This window comes from Etheostoma cragini, chromosome 5, assembly GCF_013103735.1.
Source record: "Etheostoma cragini isolate CJK2018 chromosome 5, CSU_Ecrag_1.0, whole genome shotgun sequence".
NCBI classification, from domain to species: Eukaryota; Metazoa; Chordata; class Actinopteri; order Perciformes; family Percidae; genus Etheostoma; species Etheostoma cragini.
The window spans coordinates 7988713-8005175 of NC_048411.1; the positions used below are offsets into that span (position 1 = coordinate 7988713).

The 16463-nt window shown below is 39.6% G+C and overlaps 1 protein-coding gene across 3 annotated transcripts; it reads right to left on the minus strand.

Annotated features, from left to right (window-relative positions):
• Positions 1 to 240: 240 nt before the first annotated feature.
• On the minus strand, positions 241 to 16050 carry noxa1 (NADPH oxidase activator 1). 3 transcript variants are annotated; one of them, XM_034872679.1, is made up of 16 exons: positions 15846 to 16050; positions 15043 to 15217; positions 14467 to 14549; positions 13570 to 13678; positions 12060 to 12194; positions 11000 to 11107; positions 10787 to 10846; positions 10665 to 10702; positions 10414 to 10552; positions 7992 to 8060; positions 7655 to 7742; positions 4941 to 5047; positions 3270 to 3430; positions 2773 to 2881; positions 585 to 708; positions 241 to 417 (listed from the first exon to the last, which is right to left on the minus strand). In XM_034872679.1, the coding sequence occupies exons 2-16, from the start codon at positions 15214 to 15216 to the stop codon at positions 311 to 313; spliced, it is 1611 nt and encodes a 536-aa protein (XP_034728570.1). In that variant the 5' UTR covers position 15217; positions 15846 to 16050; the 3' UTR covers positions 241 to 310. The 3 variants fall into 3 exon arrangements, with proteins under 3 accessions (XP_034728570.1, XP_034728571.1, XP_034728572.1); XM_034872680.1 differs by having other exon boundaries at positions 15815 to 16008; XM_034872681.1 differs by lacking the exon at positions 15043 to 15217 and having other exon boundaries at positions 15846 to 16002.
• Positions 16051 to 16463: the final 413 nt, after the last annotated feature.

Consider the following 16463-nt stretch of genomic DNA (forward strand, 5'->3'; position numbering starts at 1 on the left):
ATAACCCCATATTACAGGAGCTGAATGCAGATTCCATATTGGATAAAAATGTCATGAAGTTAAAGTAGGTTTATATCAATATTATAGGTTATAACAGGAATATTACAGTGATACAATATTGTTATACATGTGTTACATTATATAAATAATATAGTGATGTCATATGAGAAAGAAACATTTTTAAATCATGAAAAAGTCTATACTAAGTCAACTGCATACCCCTAAGAGGGTGTTGTTTGGTTATTCTAAGGCTGTGAAGTGCCACCAAGATTATTTTAATAGAGATGACTGCACAGTTCCACATCTGCTTTTATATCTCGGGGCTCTGGGAGATGTTGGCGTTCTCGCTGTAGGCAAAGCAGCTGGGGAAGATGCCTATGTTTCCTGCACAGTGTCCCTCTAGCCACTCCTCATTAACTATAAGAAAGTGTAAAAGAGAAACATTAAGAGGCAGTGAGACTCCCTTCTGAACAAAGTATGAAGGTCTTTAAGAACATTTCAAATTAAAGTGCCTGACAAAAACAAAGGACTTTATAATGCCACTGACAAGCTATCCAGTATGAGGTCAACCTGCAGAGCCTCACCTTCACCCAGGATGTCAATAGTATCTCCTTCGCTGAACTCCAGGTCCTCTGGGCCCTGAGCGTTGTAGTCATACAGCGCCACCATCTGGTAGAGGATAGAACGGTTGGCCAACGGATCTTCTGTCTGAAATAAAATAGCACAATAAAGAGAAATCTTTAAAAGCAAACCTGTACATTAGATGGTTACCTGGAGGACTGATGAACTCTCCCATTTCTAAGGGACGGCATGAAAAATACTGGAATTTGCGGCAATTTGTAACCAATTTATAAACATAAAAAACATATAATTCACAACATAGAAAATCCCCCCTCCCCCCCCCCCATACACACACACTCGTCATTACCACACACCCACACAAAAACCAATAAAAGATAAAACATTAACCACAATATGAAAGCCCATAAAAAATATTAACAAAACAGACATCTGTAAACCAAATAAACATATGTATAAAGATGGATAATGACAACACCATAAGCCCATCTTACACATCTCTCCCCAGCTCAAACCTTCTTAGGAGCCCTCCTGAAAGCTCAAGTACTTTTCAAAATATTTTTTGAAGACATCCAATCTGGCAAACTGTTTGTATGACACAGGCACAATCTTGAACTGAAGCCCCCCCTTCTTTCCTCCATGCTCTTTAAAGAATATGTCCAGCTGTCATTAAGCTAGTTTGGACCCAACTTCTTATGTGCGTATCTATTCCTATTCATCGTTTTTTAGGGTTGATCCATCTCTCAAAACTAATAATCTTGTGCTGAATGGAACCTGGGTCTCTGTAATCTGATAGATTATCATGTGTCCCAGTCCAAAATTCCTGGACTTTATCACAAGACCATAAGACATGAAGTAATTGGCCGTCCTCTGTCTTACATTTCAAACAATTTGGTGCCTTTCAATCCAAGCTTAAACAATGTGGAGGGAGATTAATAGAAGCAATGCATAATATTGAACTGGATGAGGCGCATCCTTAAATTGCGTAACACAGTTTTAATATTCATGCAAATTCTATCCCACTCCTTGTCATCCAATGTAATAGATCCATTTCCCATGTCTTCTTGATGGCTGTCCAGGCTCCATCACCCAGGTTTTGCATAAACAGAGAATAATACCCAGAAGCCTCATGACCTTTTCCATATTTAATTGACACCTTATCTAAACAATCTGCTGCCTGATGAACTGGATCCAAAAACCCACACTCAAAGATAAAGAAGCTGCAAATATCTGAAAACTTTTATTGGAATTACAATTTGCTGTACCACATCCTCTAAAGGTTTAAATATGCCTTCTAAGAAACATCCCCCAGTGTGACAATTCCCTTTTCCAACTAATTCCATCAAAAATGGGAGATCTATTAATATAAAAGTTTGGGTTTCACCAAATACTTAAAGAGGTATGTAGATATGGATCCAGTTCAAACAATCAGGTCACTTTGTTCCAAACAACTTTTAAGTGAGAGATTACCGGATGTGTTGTTGCCATACCATACAGTTTGACAGACAGGCGTTTTAATTGCAATAATGGGGCAAGAAATACAATACAAGGGTGTTGTTCTTTAACTGACAAGTGGGCTAGATGCCTTAAATTAAAGCGATAGAAGCAATACAACATCTTTTATTTTTGTTGTTTAACATCAATTGACTGCTGAAATAAGTTATTGTTATAAATTGAGCCTTCTTTAAGGTCACTGACTGTTGTCACAGACTGTTGGTTTGGGCTCTCCCCATTTTAAAAGTATGATATATTTTGACCAGTGCTAACACTCGAAAGGAGCCAGTGGAGGTGGTTAGGGCATCTGGTAAGGATGCCCCCTGGACGGCCTTGGGGAAGACCCAGGAATAGGTGGAGGGTTTATTCATCTGCAACTTGGCCTGGTAATGTCCTCAGGATCCCCCAGTCTGAGCTCGAAAATGTGTCTCTGATTTTGTCTATCTGCTGTTGTGGTGCTGGGCAGGTAGTGTACAGTTTGTTTAAGTGAAGTGTTTCACTGAAAAAAAGAAGTACCTTCACACCTTGGCCAACAGGATGTCCCATCTTTGATACCCTCTAAAAACATTGATTAGTGAAACTTTGATATATAGGTGGGAAGATCTAGCAGAGGCAAGCTGCAACCCCAGGACACACCCTTGCAACTGATGTCCTATTTCAAGCCCTGATGGAAATGTATTTGTGACTTTAAATTCTCACCTGGCACCACAGGGTGGCTCTGCCAGCCTCAGCCACCTCTTGCATGGTGCGGCTAGGCTCTACCTCCCCACCCAGAGGTATCAGAACCCGGGAACCATGCTGCTTGTATCTGGTGAGAAAGAGAGCAGGAGTGGTGAGGGGGATCGGTAGCAGTTGAATAGATGGGAAATGGAGGGCATCATGGGCCAAACATGGGTGGACGGAGGATAGAAAAACAACTTATTGATCCTTAGATGTCATGTAAGGGTTTTAGAACTTATTTTTATCCTATGATGAGGCTGTCTTAATCATATTCTGCTGTTTACTGCTGCTTTTAAGGACTCTTTTCATGCTTGTGGAGCTGCAGCCTTCGTCCTATGTATCATGTTAGATTTTCTTAGCCAACACACATTGGATCCACAGGGTGGAGTAAACAAAGAAAAGCATACTTTTTAGAAATGAAGCATCACTTGTTGAAATTCAAGGAGACAGAGGTGGGCTGGCAGCCCTTTGGTTACCTGAGGCGCAGCTGAAACGCCGGCTGACCCAATTTCTCTGCAATTTGTTCCTTCACTTCTTGGTATGGTGTGTCCAGAGGTAAAGACAGCGCCACAGTGTATGTGTAGTGGACCTTCACCACCACAGAGCCCGCCTCTGCTCCCTTTACTCCACCATCATGCTGTGAAGAAGGAGCAGAAATACATTAAAAGATCAAAGTTTGTGTTAAGAAATATTGAACTGGTCCAATCAGTGTGAATACTTTTTTAGATTCTTATTATGAAGTAGTTGTTTTTATCAATGGCTGAATTACTCCAAAATGGTTCCAGTCCCCTATTTCATTAGTTTCACGATCATTGTATGTGTCTTATATGTTTTTATTCATACGTATATCTTGGCTAACCCCCCTATAGTTGACTATTTGACGAATTGATCAAAGGAGACTTATTTCACTACCAACCTCACAGTAAAATAGTTGCAGTGTCTGAAAATGTGGTTATGAAACGAAGGATCATTCCATATTTCTATATTAGTTGGATTGATTTGATTGACTGTAACTGGTTCCTTATAATACTATGACTAGTATTAGTATTACTAGTACTAACATTAGTCCTGCCCCTAAAATGCCAATGTACGGAAATAATAGGAATAATAGAAATAATAGGAATTGCAGTGCCAAGAGTAGTGCTGAACATGTGTGTAAACTAAATTATAACACATATCCACTAAATATATTGATACTTACATATTTCTTCTTAAACGCAAATCTAGAAATCTCAATGTAGTATTCAAAAAATGTATCGGCCATCAGAAATAAAAAATAAAAAATAAATAAATAAAAAAATACCTGTATATATTCTATATAGTCTATATTCTATTTTTCCCCCTCAAGATCAGGTTAAATGAAACAACAAAATCAATGGTTCAATTTTGGTCTCATGGTAACATTTTAAGTAAGTAGTGTGAATGGCTATATCATAATTTGTTTAGTGTGTATATGTGACAAGCTCCTGATGTCCTTGGTCCATAAACGAATTAATTAAAGTGATCAATTGAGGCATCAGTAGCTGCTTTTCTTTAACACGCAGCAGGTTGCCACTCATTCTCAGATGGAAGGTTTGAAAAACGTCATCCTCCTCAATTTGAACTCACATGTTATGAGTAACCTTGACAGAGAGAATCTGTAATTTAATGGCTAGTTTAGATCAACAACTGTACATTTCCTGGATGAAGCCAGGCATCCTGCTTGCGGCTCATGCACAAGAGAGAGTTTGGCTATGCAAGACTATTTCGTGGCAAGTGTGGAACAGGAAGTATGTTATTATTATCATTATACCACTTTTATTTCACATAATAATTCATTCATTCCTTTCATTTCAAGTCTCTGTGGCATGCAGAAAGAGAAATTAATATTTATATCCTGACGCTTACTACCTCTGCCTCTCCTAAGCATCATAGTGACTTAATCAGGACACATCAGCATTCCCCTTGCTAAGTCCACACAATCCTTCTGTATTTAGATCAGGTAGAAAGAAATGGAGAGTGTATGTGTTTTGAGAGTGAATGTGTTTTGAGTGTGTGAGTGTGTGTGTGTGTGTGTGTGTGTGTGCGTGTGCGCGTGCGCGTGTGTCATAAGTGTTCAAATGTTCAGCCTCCACGGATGAATCTGGCTTTTTAGAGGGAGATATTACCTGGTCGCTGGCTGCGTTGGCTGGGTACTTGTGAGGCTCTGAGGCTGCCAGCGGTGAGTGGGTGGCAGTAGTGTGGGAGGGAGGTGGAGTGTCTGATATAAAACGTACTGCAGGGAAAACACAGTACAGGTACAGTCTGAGCACACACAAAACAAGTCTAATGGAAGGTTAGACAGGTAGAAAGATAGTCTGTTCCGCCATGCACATAGAACTTTACAGAAGAAACACTTAGTAGTTGTATTTTTTGGTCATTCTGACATTGATTTAATGATAATGAATGTCATCAACTGTTATCACACAGCTGTTATTCTAATGTCTAGAAGCTGCAGTTTTAATTTAACCCCTGCAGCTTTAAAAAGGAGCAGTGCTTAAAGGATAGGTTTACATTATTTTAAGGCTGTCTACAAACCATACTCATATGCCTGTGCATTGAGAACATAAAAACCTGGATGACCTGGCATTTATTACTTCGGACAATTGTAATTCCTTACTATAAGGTTTATTCGGGAGGCAGACACCATCACCACATTGAAGAGTAAACTTAAAACTCTCCTCTTTTATAAAGCTTATGCATCGTTAGGGAGTGAGGAGATGCAGCGTTCAACTCTCTGCTTCTCTTCATAGTCGTCAGACTCATCTACCAACCTTTATAGAGCTGGCTCAGGTTTGCCTTGGACCAGCTCTGTTTTGGTGTTATAGTTTTACACTGCCGAGGTCCTTATGTTTCCTCGGACTAGAGTTTTACTTGGATTAGGGTGGCACTTTGGTCCTGCTTGACGCTCTACTATGCCCGGATACACCCTATAGTTCCCTTTAAATGTAAATATGCTGTATTTATATAGCGCTTTTCTAGTCTTAACGACTACTCAAAGCGCTTTTACATCATACAGGATACATTCACCAATCACACACATTCATACACTGTGGCCGAGGCTGCCGTACAAGGTGCCACCTGCTCTTCAGATAAACATTCACAGACATTCACACTCCAATGCGCAGCACTGGAGGCAACTCGGGGTTCAGTGTCTTGCCCAAGGACACTTCAACATGGGACTGCAGGGCCAAGAGATCGACCCTCCAACCTTCCAATTGGCAGGCAACCACTCTACCACTGAGCCACAGCCCCCTGTTATGCCCTGCAATGCCGTGCTGCACCCTGCAGTGCCCTGCAGTGCCCTGCAGTGCCCTGCAACGCCCTGCAGTGACTTTCTATGCCATGAGCTATTTCTAGTCATAGTTCCAATATCTTTATTGTTACTATAATTGCCACTGTTCATCATACCCCCAACAGGCATCGTCAGACACCACCCACCAAAACCACTGTTGCACTAAATGCTTGCTCTTAGGGGAATTATTGGAATTGTTGGGTCTTTGTAAATTAGTGTGTGGTCAAGACCTACTTTATCTGTAGAGCTATAACTGTCTTAAGATAACTCATGTTAAGATTTGATACTATAAATAGAACTGAATTATACAGTTGGTGCATTGAAACTGTTGCTACTTTGCGTGCTGATAGGTGGATAGAGAGATGGGTCCTTTTTAAAAACTTTAAAAACTGTCATAGCCACGATGGAAAGATTTATCTTAGAGAAATATGTCTCCGCCTTCAACACAGTGTGAAATGACTGAATCTGAGAATAAAATCACAAGGAAAAAAAATGAACTATATACAGTATGTTTTGTGCTCACAAGCACCAGCTGGTGATGCGGTTGGCAGGTGTAGTTTCATAGGAAGCAAATAGTTCCTATGTAAAACTAATCACAACCTGTGAATTATCTTGAATAACCAGGGGCCTGTTCGGTCTCAAAACAATGTGCACTGTTTAACTATGATTTCCTGGTTAAACAACAGGTGCGAAACATTGTGCAACAGGCTTTGAGTTATGCTTTCTTTTGTTTGGTGCATTCGCACACAACGGATTCGCGACCCGATACCGGATAAGCGGTCGAAGATGGATGGATGGATGGAAAGAAGGCAGATGTGTCTATGGCCAACATCCCCTGTCTGAGAAAACTCACACCAAAACAATGTAGATTTCTAAACAGGTAAGTGAAAAAATTGGTATTTTTTGATGTGGGGGGAACTGTCCCTTTAAAGCGTTGCACCCCTTTACACTGATTTCATTCATCGCAGTTCTAGGCAGTGACAAATCTTTCTGACTGCTCTGACAGTTACAGGTTCTTAATAACGGCAATTCCATCAATCCATCCATTCATCTATCCATGCATCCATCCATCTATCCACCCATCCAACTATCCATTATCTATAAACGCTTTTCCATTTTGTGGTGGGCTGGAGCTGTTGCAAGCTTAGTACATTATTGGGCAAGAGGCAGGGTCATCTCTGAACAGATCATTAGTCAATCATAGAGATGCACCGAGGATTTCTTTTCCTGAATGTACAAACAAGCAGTCGAGTAGAAACGTTACGAAGCAGAGAACCAGCTAAATTAGTCAAGATGTCTTGCTCGGAAACAAATTGCTGGATCTTTGTGCCCTGCTGCTAGAGGAGCAAATTATTATTATTATTATTAGCACTATACTTCAAAAAACAACGGCAAATATCTAGTAAAGATAGATCAGAGTGCCATAAATTACACATCTGGAATGATCCTGGAACAGAGAAGAGAAAATAAGGTCTTCCTATTGTGAAGCAGGAGGATTTTAGAGCAAGTAGAGTAAAAGGACCAGGAGGAATGTGATCAATGTTTTACCTTGAGAAGGAGCTGCAAGGCTAAGCTGGGACTGTGGGCGAGTGGGTGGCTTGAGTCCAGGTGGTAGAGGGATCCCATTGGGAACTTTCTGTGGAAGAAGACAAGAAAGGAAAGTCACATAAACAGCAACACTTTTTGGTTAGAAAAGTGTTGTTTAATGGTTAGAAAAACATAGAAGTTTCTTCCGAGCAGGAAACTTGCATCTTTTGATGAAAGGAGTACAATAATCGTGCAGCTGTTCGGGCTTAGCTCTGTAGCATTTAATACTTTCTTTATTTTTCTGTATTTTCCATGAAATACACATCATAAAGTGTATTATTGTATTACAATACATTACATTCTCCTTTTTGCCTTTGGACATCTTGACGTCTGCAGGTTCAAGCAGGGATATTGGCAGAAGTCCTCTCTAAAAACATAAAGGACTAAAATCAGACACTAAAATATAAAAGGTAATAAATTACAGTGAAATACAGCTTTGTCACCAACCACCTTGCTAGAAATGATCTACTCCATTTTCTGCATTATATTGTTCACCACTGTCAATGTTACCCACATTTTAGTTTTCCTTTATCCCCTATTCATGTCAGATCAGACCTTAAGGAGATATTATTGACCTACAAAATTGTAAATGCCTTCATGCCTGTCTGATCTCTTTCAACCTTACATTTCATCTTGTGGTATTTGCTCTCAGAAAGCAGGGCTCCAGAGTCAAAAAGACGTCAGCAGGCTGAAGGGCCTTTAAGTTCAAATCTAAGGTTTTGATTTTCAAAACGACCTATGGGTGTTTATCCTGCATGGTCAGTGGAGATCCTGACACTAGTAGACAGAGTCAATTCTGCTGATTGGTAATGTCAGTGTGAATGATGTATGTGTTTAGATGTGACTGAGTTCCAACTAAGAGATGATCCAGCTACCAATGGGTAATGACAGCTTACTGGCCAACTAGGATGTGGAGTAGGTTCCTACCGCCTCATATCTATGGTGATGATAACAACTGATAACGCCCATTCAATCAACTGATAACATTTAAAGTAGGCACACTTTATTTCTTTGTTGAATGCAGAACACAGAGTGTTTATACGTTTTATTGATCCATTCATTTTTAATTCTTTTTTGGGCAACTATCAACACAAAATATCACAAAAAATATATGCCAACAAATGAAACTGAACTGACTCGACAATTGTAGACCAAAAATGTAACGTCTGAATGTTTACTGTAAAAAAGTTAATTAGAAAGAAAATGCAGAAAACAGAATTTAAACAACAACAAAAACATCATCCCTTCCATTTTGATGAATTATCACCACCTCTGCAGCTCCCCTCGATGAAACAGCAGACTGTGACACAGTTAGAGACAGGCTGGTGAACAAAGTGGGTAATTTAGCAACTAATGAGCCAGATAATTCCCTCAGGAGTTGTTGGAGACCAAACCAGAGCATAAAACAGAGTGAATATTGGACTCATATTTATCAGGTGAACCCAAACATGACTCCAAATGAATGCTAATGTTGCTATGTGTCTGTAGTGTATAGGCAACTGTGGGCAACATTTTAAAAGGTAATAAGATGTTAATGTTGTGTGGCCCAAAAACAACTTAAAGGTGCTGTGGGTAGGATTGTCGATCCCTTCTCAGTCCCAACCCCCCCAGACGCATAATTTTTGGTAAGCAGGGTACGCGGTTGCTTATGGACCCAGATCAATCAGTTGCCCGTGTGACTGGAAGATATTGATTGACACCCAGGGCCCCCAGCAGTCCCACAGAGACGCTGACCAGCAGGGCTGAGAAAAACAGGTCAAGTTAATTTCCTTATTTCTGATAAAAAGACGAGATGTGTGTGACTCGAATATCTCATATTTATCAATATGATTTTTGTTCAACTGACATACGCGCGCACACACACACACACACACACACACATACACACACACACACACACACACACACACACACACACACACACACACACACACACACACACACCGTGGATGAAGGAAAAACTGCAGATGAGATGTACAGGATGACCTAAATTGAGGACAGCTACACTTGTTACTGTAAGTGCAATAATAAGTTAAAGTCCAATAAGTCCTATATCAAACCGTATGAATGTGTGTCCCAGAATAGAAAATTAACAATGTAAAGATCAACAGTGACAGATACAGTATGTTCATGTTTGATTCATTCAACAAATTAACATTTTTGGTAACAGATTAATCAATTTGGGTAAGTGTTTTAATTTTAAAAAAAGTTTAAATTCTCTGATTCCAGCTTCTTAAATGTGAATATTTTCAAGTTTCTCCACTCCACTGTGACAGTAACTCTACGGCATTGTGTGTATTTTACTGTGTTTATTTACTTGCCAGGACTACTCATCATGCTTTTTCAATTGTCCCCAGGCAATGAATAAAGTATAGTAATAGTAAAAGCATTTGAATTAAATTAAATTGAGAAATTGAATATCTTTGAGTTCTGGACAAAACAAGACACTTGAGGATGTCATCTTGGGCTTTGAAAAACACTTACTGACATTTTTTTGCCATTTTCTGACATTTTATAGATCAAACAACTAATCTAAAAAGGTTTAATTGTCTATGTAAATAAATCTTTTTTTTAAATAATCAAGCCTTACATAGGACAATAAAACAATGATTTTTCTCAGGGCATTGAAAACATCCCAACAACACTCTTAAAAATCAGTCTATAAGATTTAAATTGCATCTTTGACTCATCATAGATTCATACATTCTCTCTCTACTTACCTGTCCATCATATATGACAGTTGCCATCCCGTTTCTGTCCTCCTCGCCAAATAAAAACACTGTGGCCCCTCCCGGCACAGTCAGCTGTCCCGGGCCCCGAGCCATGTAGGGGATCCGCATGCGCATGTATCTAGAGAACCTTACAGGCGATTAAAAGACAAAATAGGTCACACATCTACAAGCATTATTAATGTACTATAATGTGTAGTTCACACACATAATATTTCTATGTGTATGGCGGTAATACTCACTGAGCTCCATCCACCTTAGGCTCATAGAAACCAGGTTTCTGTGGTGAAGACAAAGTGATAGTTAGCAAGGGAGTGACTGACAACAATATCTTTATTCATAATGATACTTGGGTCATTTGTACCTGCATCCTCAGTGGTTCAAAGCCTCCAAAATCATCATTGGGAATCATGGAGGTAATCACCTGCAAGCAGAGCATTATACATTACTGTTCTGCAACATTTTGTCTTTGTTTTTTCTCTCATTAGTAGTAAAAAAGCAAACCAGAGCAAGTTGGAGTAATTTAAGCATCTTACCATACACCCACGACCCAACATTTGCCATGGGGACACTCTACCTTTGATTTGCCAAGGAAGTCTCTTTGCTGCAGCTGTTCAACATCCTGTTTCCTGGGACGAAACACCACATCCTCAGGCACCAGGAGAGGAGCCAGTACCTCTTCCCTCTGTTATTGAAGTCAAAGTAAAGTGTCTTTTTGTAATACAATAGTACTGTGTTTCCCAAGTGGCTTTTTTCAAATTCTAAAATCCGGATATAAAGTCAGAATTTTTTAGATAAGCAACAAGAGAAATTGTTTATTTCATTGCCAGCTCTGGGCTTTTTGGCTTTATCTCTGACCTAAACACTTAGTATTTGTTTTATGAAATTGTTGTTAAATAATTTTATTAGAATAACCATAGCCTTAATTTTTACCATGAATGTAATACAAAACTGTGACCTATACCTATAACTTTAAGACACAATGAAATGGCCCCACTACTTCCTATGATAATGATAATGTAATTGATTTTGAAACCGTTTTTGAGTGGAACTTAACACAGTAAGTATCATTCTTAAATTGGCAGTGGAGGCCTAAAGGTTTGAGCATTGTTGCTCCATTGAAGTAGTTTAGACTGTACTAATGCTGGGCAGTTTCACTTAGTGAGTGTTTTTTTAGGGCATTCCTGGAATATCTCAGTGACACTTCACTGATTAAATAAAAAGTAAAAAAAAAAGGTGGGATCTCATTACACAGGCTTCACAGGCTGGAGTTTGGTCAGTCCCAGATGAAATTAAAGTTTGGGAAAAAAGACGGTGGTGTAGAAAGACACTAGTTTAACATTTTTACAATTGTGCCCTTCCTTATATTTACTTTTGAAGTTCAATAATTGTACAGCATCATATCTACCTACTGCAGAATACTTGTACCTACCTGGCACAGTAACTGCACACCAGTATGACCTTATCTTTCACTTGTTCTTCTTTTCACGGGAAGTTAAAATTTAAATTTCATTGTGTCGTTAAAGAAAAAAGTAAAGACTTAACTTTTTTATTCTTACTAGGACATCAAGACCAAAGTCTAACTCCTTTCCAGTCCTTTCCAGTCTGTTCTAAAAGTTGTTAGTGTTGATACTCACCAGGACTCTGTCCAAAGCCACCTCTATGTTTCCCCCTCGACTTCCTCTTCTCTCCTGGGAAGCTGTCAGCAGGACCTCCTTGGCCTGCTCCCACTGGCCCATCCGACAGTACACAGCTGCTGCATTATATAATACCTGGGTGACACATCACAATTATACTTTTCAGTTCCTTCCTGTTACGGTAATACTGCTGTTGCCTTTACTGTTGGGTGAAAACCCACTTACAGGGATTTTAAATCGTCATTTACCACAATATAGGGGTCATTACCAAATAATTAGCATCCCCTTAAATAACATGTCTGTCTTTCCAAACTCCTTTCTGGATTTGGTACAAAAACTCCCCGTGCACTGATGTTTTTGGACACTGCGGGATGGAGCAATCAGCAAACTCTTTTGTGCTACAAAGGCTAAAAAGCAGCGTTATTATTCAAGAAGTCATCAGGGTGTCAATTCCCGTCTGGATTACTGTAACTCTCTCCTCTCCGGTCTCCCTCATAAATTCCTTCATAAACTTCAACTGGTCCAGTATCCAGCTGCCCGCATCACAACCCTCGAACGCCCTCCATCCACCACATCACTCCTGTCCTCCAACAGCTCCACTGGCTCCCGGTCAAGTTCTGTATCCAATTCAAAGTCCTCCTCTGGAATTCATTACCACCCCAATTTAGAAACATTGATTCATTCCCCCATTTCAAGTCACAACTCAAAACACATCTGTTTAAAACTGTCTATTCCACTTAAATGTCTACTGCTCTGCCTTTGAGTGTTGAGTGTTTATATGACAGCTCAGTCTTGAAACATGCTTAAATTTACCGGGGACTCAAGTTCTTTGTCGTACTTTCCTCTAGTTGCTCTTCTTTATCTTATTGTCTGTGCGTTCATGAATTGGAGTAAAAATGTCTTTGGTCAACTCCTGTCTACATGTGGTTGTCTTACTTTTTATTTTTTTATAAATATTTGTAATGTTGTTTTTTTATTATTGGTTGTAACTTTTATTGACACCCACTGATTTACAGCCAGTACAAGGTCACCACTAAACTTTTTTTACAGGAAGTAGGATTTGTTTGCTGTATGAAGTGTCCATTTCGCTGGACCTTAAAGCTGTCCGTGCGTAAAATGTATGTATGTACCTTATGTACAGTATGATGGTCACATTACCTTTTAAACTTTGGCTGTAACAGTGTTAGCTAGACTAAGCCATCTTTAACAAGCCCAGGTGCATTGTCTGTGGGCAGCTAGAGCATGTCTTATCTGTACTGTCGGAAATATGTGATGTTGTGTAACCTTTTCTTCTCAATGAGCATTTGTTAGCTTCCAGGTGTACTGTTTGAACTAAACAATGGAGGTGCAATGGAGGTGATGACAGTTTTCATTCCTCAGTACTGACAGACCTCATGGGATTGGTTTTACTTTTTTGTTGTTGTAATGTGTCAGAGGAAGCATGCTGAAGGCTGCCGGTCCGCTGTGTGAAAGTAAGTGTGTGCAGTGTGTATGAGGCTGAATGTCAGACCTGCCAGCTGTAGAGTTTGAATCGCAGTCCCAGCTGTCTGTAGTCAATGACCATGTTTCCTCTCATATGCTTCTGTGCCCAGATACAGTCTGACAGAGCCTCCTCCAACCTGAAGAGACAGCAACACAGAAACAAAGCTCTAAAAAAAAGCTCCAAAAAGAATTTCATAAATATTGTGGTTTTACAGGGTTGCAATGGGTCAGATGTTTTCTCCTATGTACAGTAATTGGTTCTCTGCTGCCTGGCAACCTAACATTAATGAAAAGTCTCCAGGAAGTGACTGCAAAAAAATCCAGCACAAAATCACCCATATTACAGGACATGCCAACTGTGAGTTTTAGAGGTGCAGATCTTGTCAACTTTGGATAGAGCAAGGCTAGCTGTTTCCCCCTGTTTCCAGTCTTTATGCTAAGCTAAGCAGCTGTAGCTTCACATTTACAGAGCAGGTATGAGATCTAACCAAGAAGTCAAATAAGCGGGTTTCCCGAAATGTCCAATTATTCTTAATTCTTAATACATCCATGGTCTAACTGTAAAATCCAAACATTAAAATCCTAAAAAAAACAATTCTACAATCCCTCATTTCTGCTTATCTTTCCTAGAAAGATGCCTATCTTTCTGTAACTAAGCTACAGTATACATAAATACAACTGACCTATGACATACCTGTTTCAACAGGAATGACATCACATTAGGAAACCAACAGAACCATTTCATGTGACCTTATGAGCTAAACTATACAAATTTTGTGAAAGCGGTACCATTGAATAATAATAGCACAGTGATTTTCTCTTCAAATCAAATTCTCTTGAGTAAGTTGTTTTTAAGACATCAGCATAATCTGTGACACTTTACAAAATAGTGCCATGGTATTTAGAAAACGGGGCTGCCCCCTACCTGTCAATCTGCATCATCACTGCTGCTCTCTGGAAGAAGCCAACAGCAAGTCTTGCATCCTTGGCAATGGCGAAGTCTAAAGCCTGGAAATCAAAGAGGGGGGTAGAAAGTTGAGATTGGACAAAACCCCATGGAAGTATTACAGCATGTTTCCTTTTTACAGTGTAAGTATCCAGCAGTGATATTCTAAAGTAGTGATAAGGGGAAAGATAGCAGACACAGGTTTAACATCAAGAGACAGCTGCTACTTGAATTTTGACATTCTACTGGCAGACAGGTTTATTACAGACAAACACGGCCGTACAGGCTGTAAAGTCCCATGTATCCCAAACATCATGACGGGTTATTAAAAAACTTGGGTGTTGGTTCATTCTTGTCATTTTATCTTTTTAATTCAGCAGTAAAATTGCTAACATGGACGGTCTTACCATTTACATTCTGAAAAACATCTGCTTTTACATTTATCAAGTCTGCAGCTGCAAATCTTATAGCTTAAGTGCGTAACTTGATAGTAACGACAGACATTTCAGAATCCCTACAAACCTCTCCATTATCAACACAACACAATACACAGACCTTCAGGGCCTGGTCCAGCTGTCCCAGAACCAGGTGAGCCGAGGCAGCGTTAAACAAAGTGCGAGATGTGGGTTCACTGATCTCCTCGAGTTTAGCCAGAGCTCCATGCCAGTCCTTGGCATCCACCGCCTGCACCGCCTCATCCCACAACCGCAGTAACTCAGTGTAAAGCATTCTGGAAGGCAGATCATTTACATTTCGTTTGAGCGAGATTTGATTGGATGTTACACCACTAGCATTTTCCATGCATTTAGTTCTGCATATCACTGTATGTTTTTGTGGATTTCTTTTCACCTCCTGTTAAGTTTTTGTTCTGTTAAAATTTCCTGTTATTTTATTATGCAATGAATATTATGAATAATATATATTAGATTAGATGAAATAGTAATTGGATTAGCCAACAAGTAGGACTTTAAACAAAACATTTTATTTTCTGTACGTCAAAACATAAACAACATATTGTTTTGCAAACGCCATTTGACTTTTCTACAGGGAAAAAGGTGGAGTAAAAGATATGTTGGCTGCGTCAAACATGAATACACAACACAAATTCCCACACCACACCTTACCTGTTAACTATATCATATAAGTAACAAATTAATAAATATTAAAATACATATTTACTGTATATATGTATATAAAAGAGGAAACCTACGGATAAAGTGACTGATGTCATTCAATAAAATTGTGCACAATTTTACTTAAATACTTCCTTGTAGTTTTAGAATCAGTCAGTTCAGTTAATACAAGCTACAATTTCTATCAGAGAAACTTTATTAATCCTTTACATTCAGACTGCTTACCTTTTGCTTATGTGAGAGGCCAGCGAGATTTCAGTGAGTGTCCAGCTCTACTTGGTGCCTGCTGCATTCCTCACTCTGCCAACAGGGAAGTAAGAGTGAGTAAAAGCCTAGTGTACACCTCGCTGCAACCAGGAAGTCCTCCATCCACTTTACCCTGATAGGAGCCCCAGAGGCACGTAAGCTCCGGAATTCACCTGTTAGTGTGGCACGTACTCATGACAATTACATCACACAAGAGTCACACAAGATTTAATTAAACCTGTTTGACCTCACAAACCGATAGGGCTCAATGTTATGTTCAAACTAGTAAACAGCAGATGCTTTGTTTAGGAATATTCTGCAATCCTTTATAGCATGTCTGGTAGCTGCAAATCACAGAAAAAGTGAGCAATACCATTTCTTAAAGATTTTTTTGGGGCATTTGAGGCCTTTATTTGTATAGGAAAGGTGAAGACATGAAGGGGGATGCCATGCAGCAAAAGGGCGCAGGTTGGAGTGAAACCCACAGCCGCTGCGTCGAGGAGTACACCTCTATGTATGAGCGTGTGCTCTACAAGGCGACCTACCAAAACGCCCCGGTCAAAGCCATTTTGTAAATGGACAGCTGGTACCCTGTAC

Bases quoted from the DNA above. Each gene is read 5' to 3' on its own strand.
- noxa1 (XM_034872679.1), bottom strand. From the start codon at position 15,216: ATGCTTTACACTGAGTTACTGCGGTTGTGGGATGAGGCGGTGCAGGCG. The intron at 8,061-10,413 runs GTAAGTAGAGAG...TTATGTTTTTAG, and splicing joins CTGTCATATATGATGGACAG to AGAGGACTTCTGCCAATATC. The intron at 418-584 runs GTGAGGCTCTGC...ACTTTCTTATAG, and splicing joins TATTGACATCCTGGGTGAAG to TTAATGAGGAGTGGCTAGAG.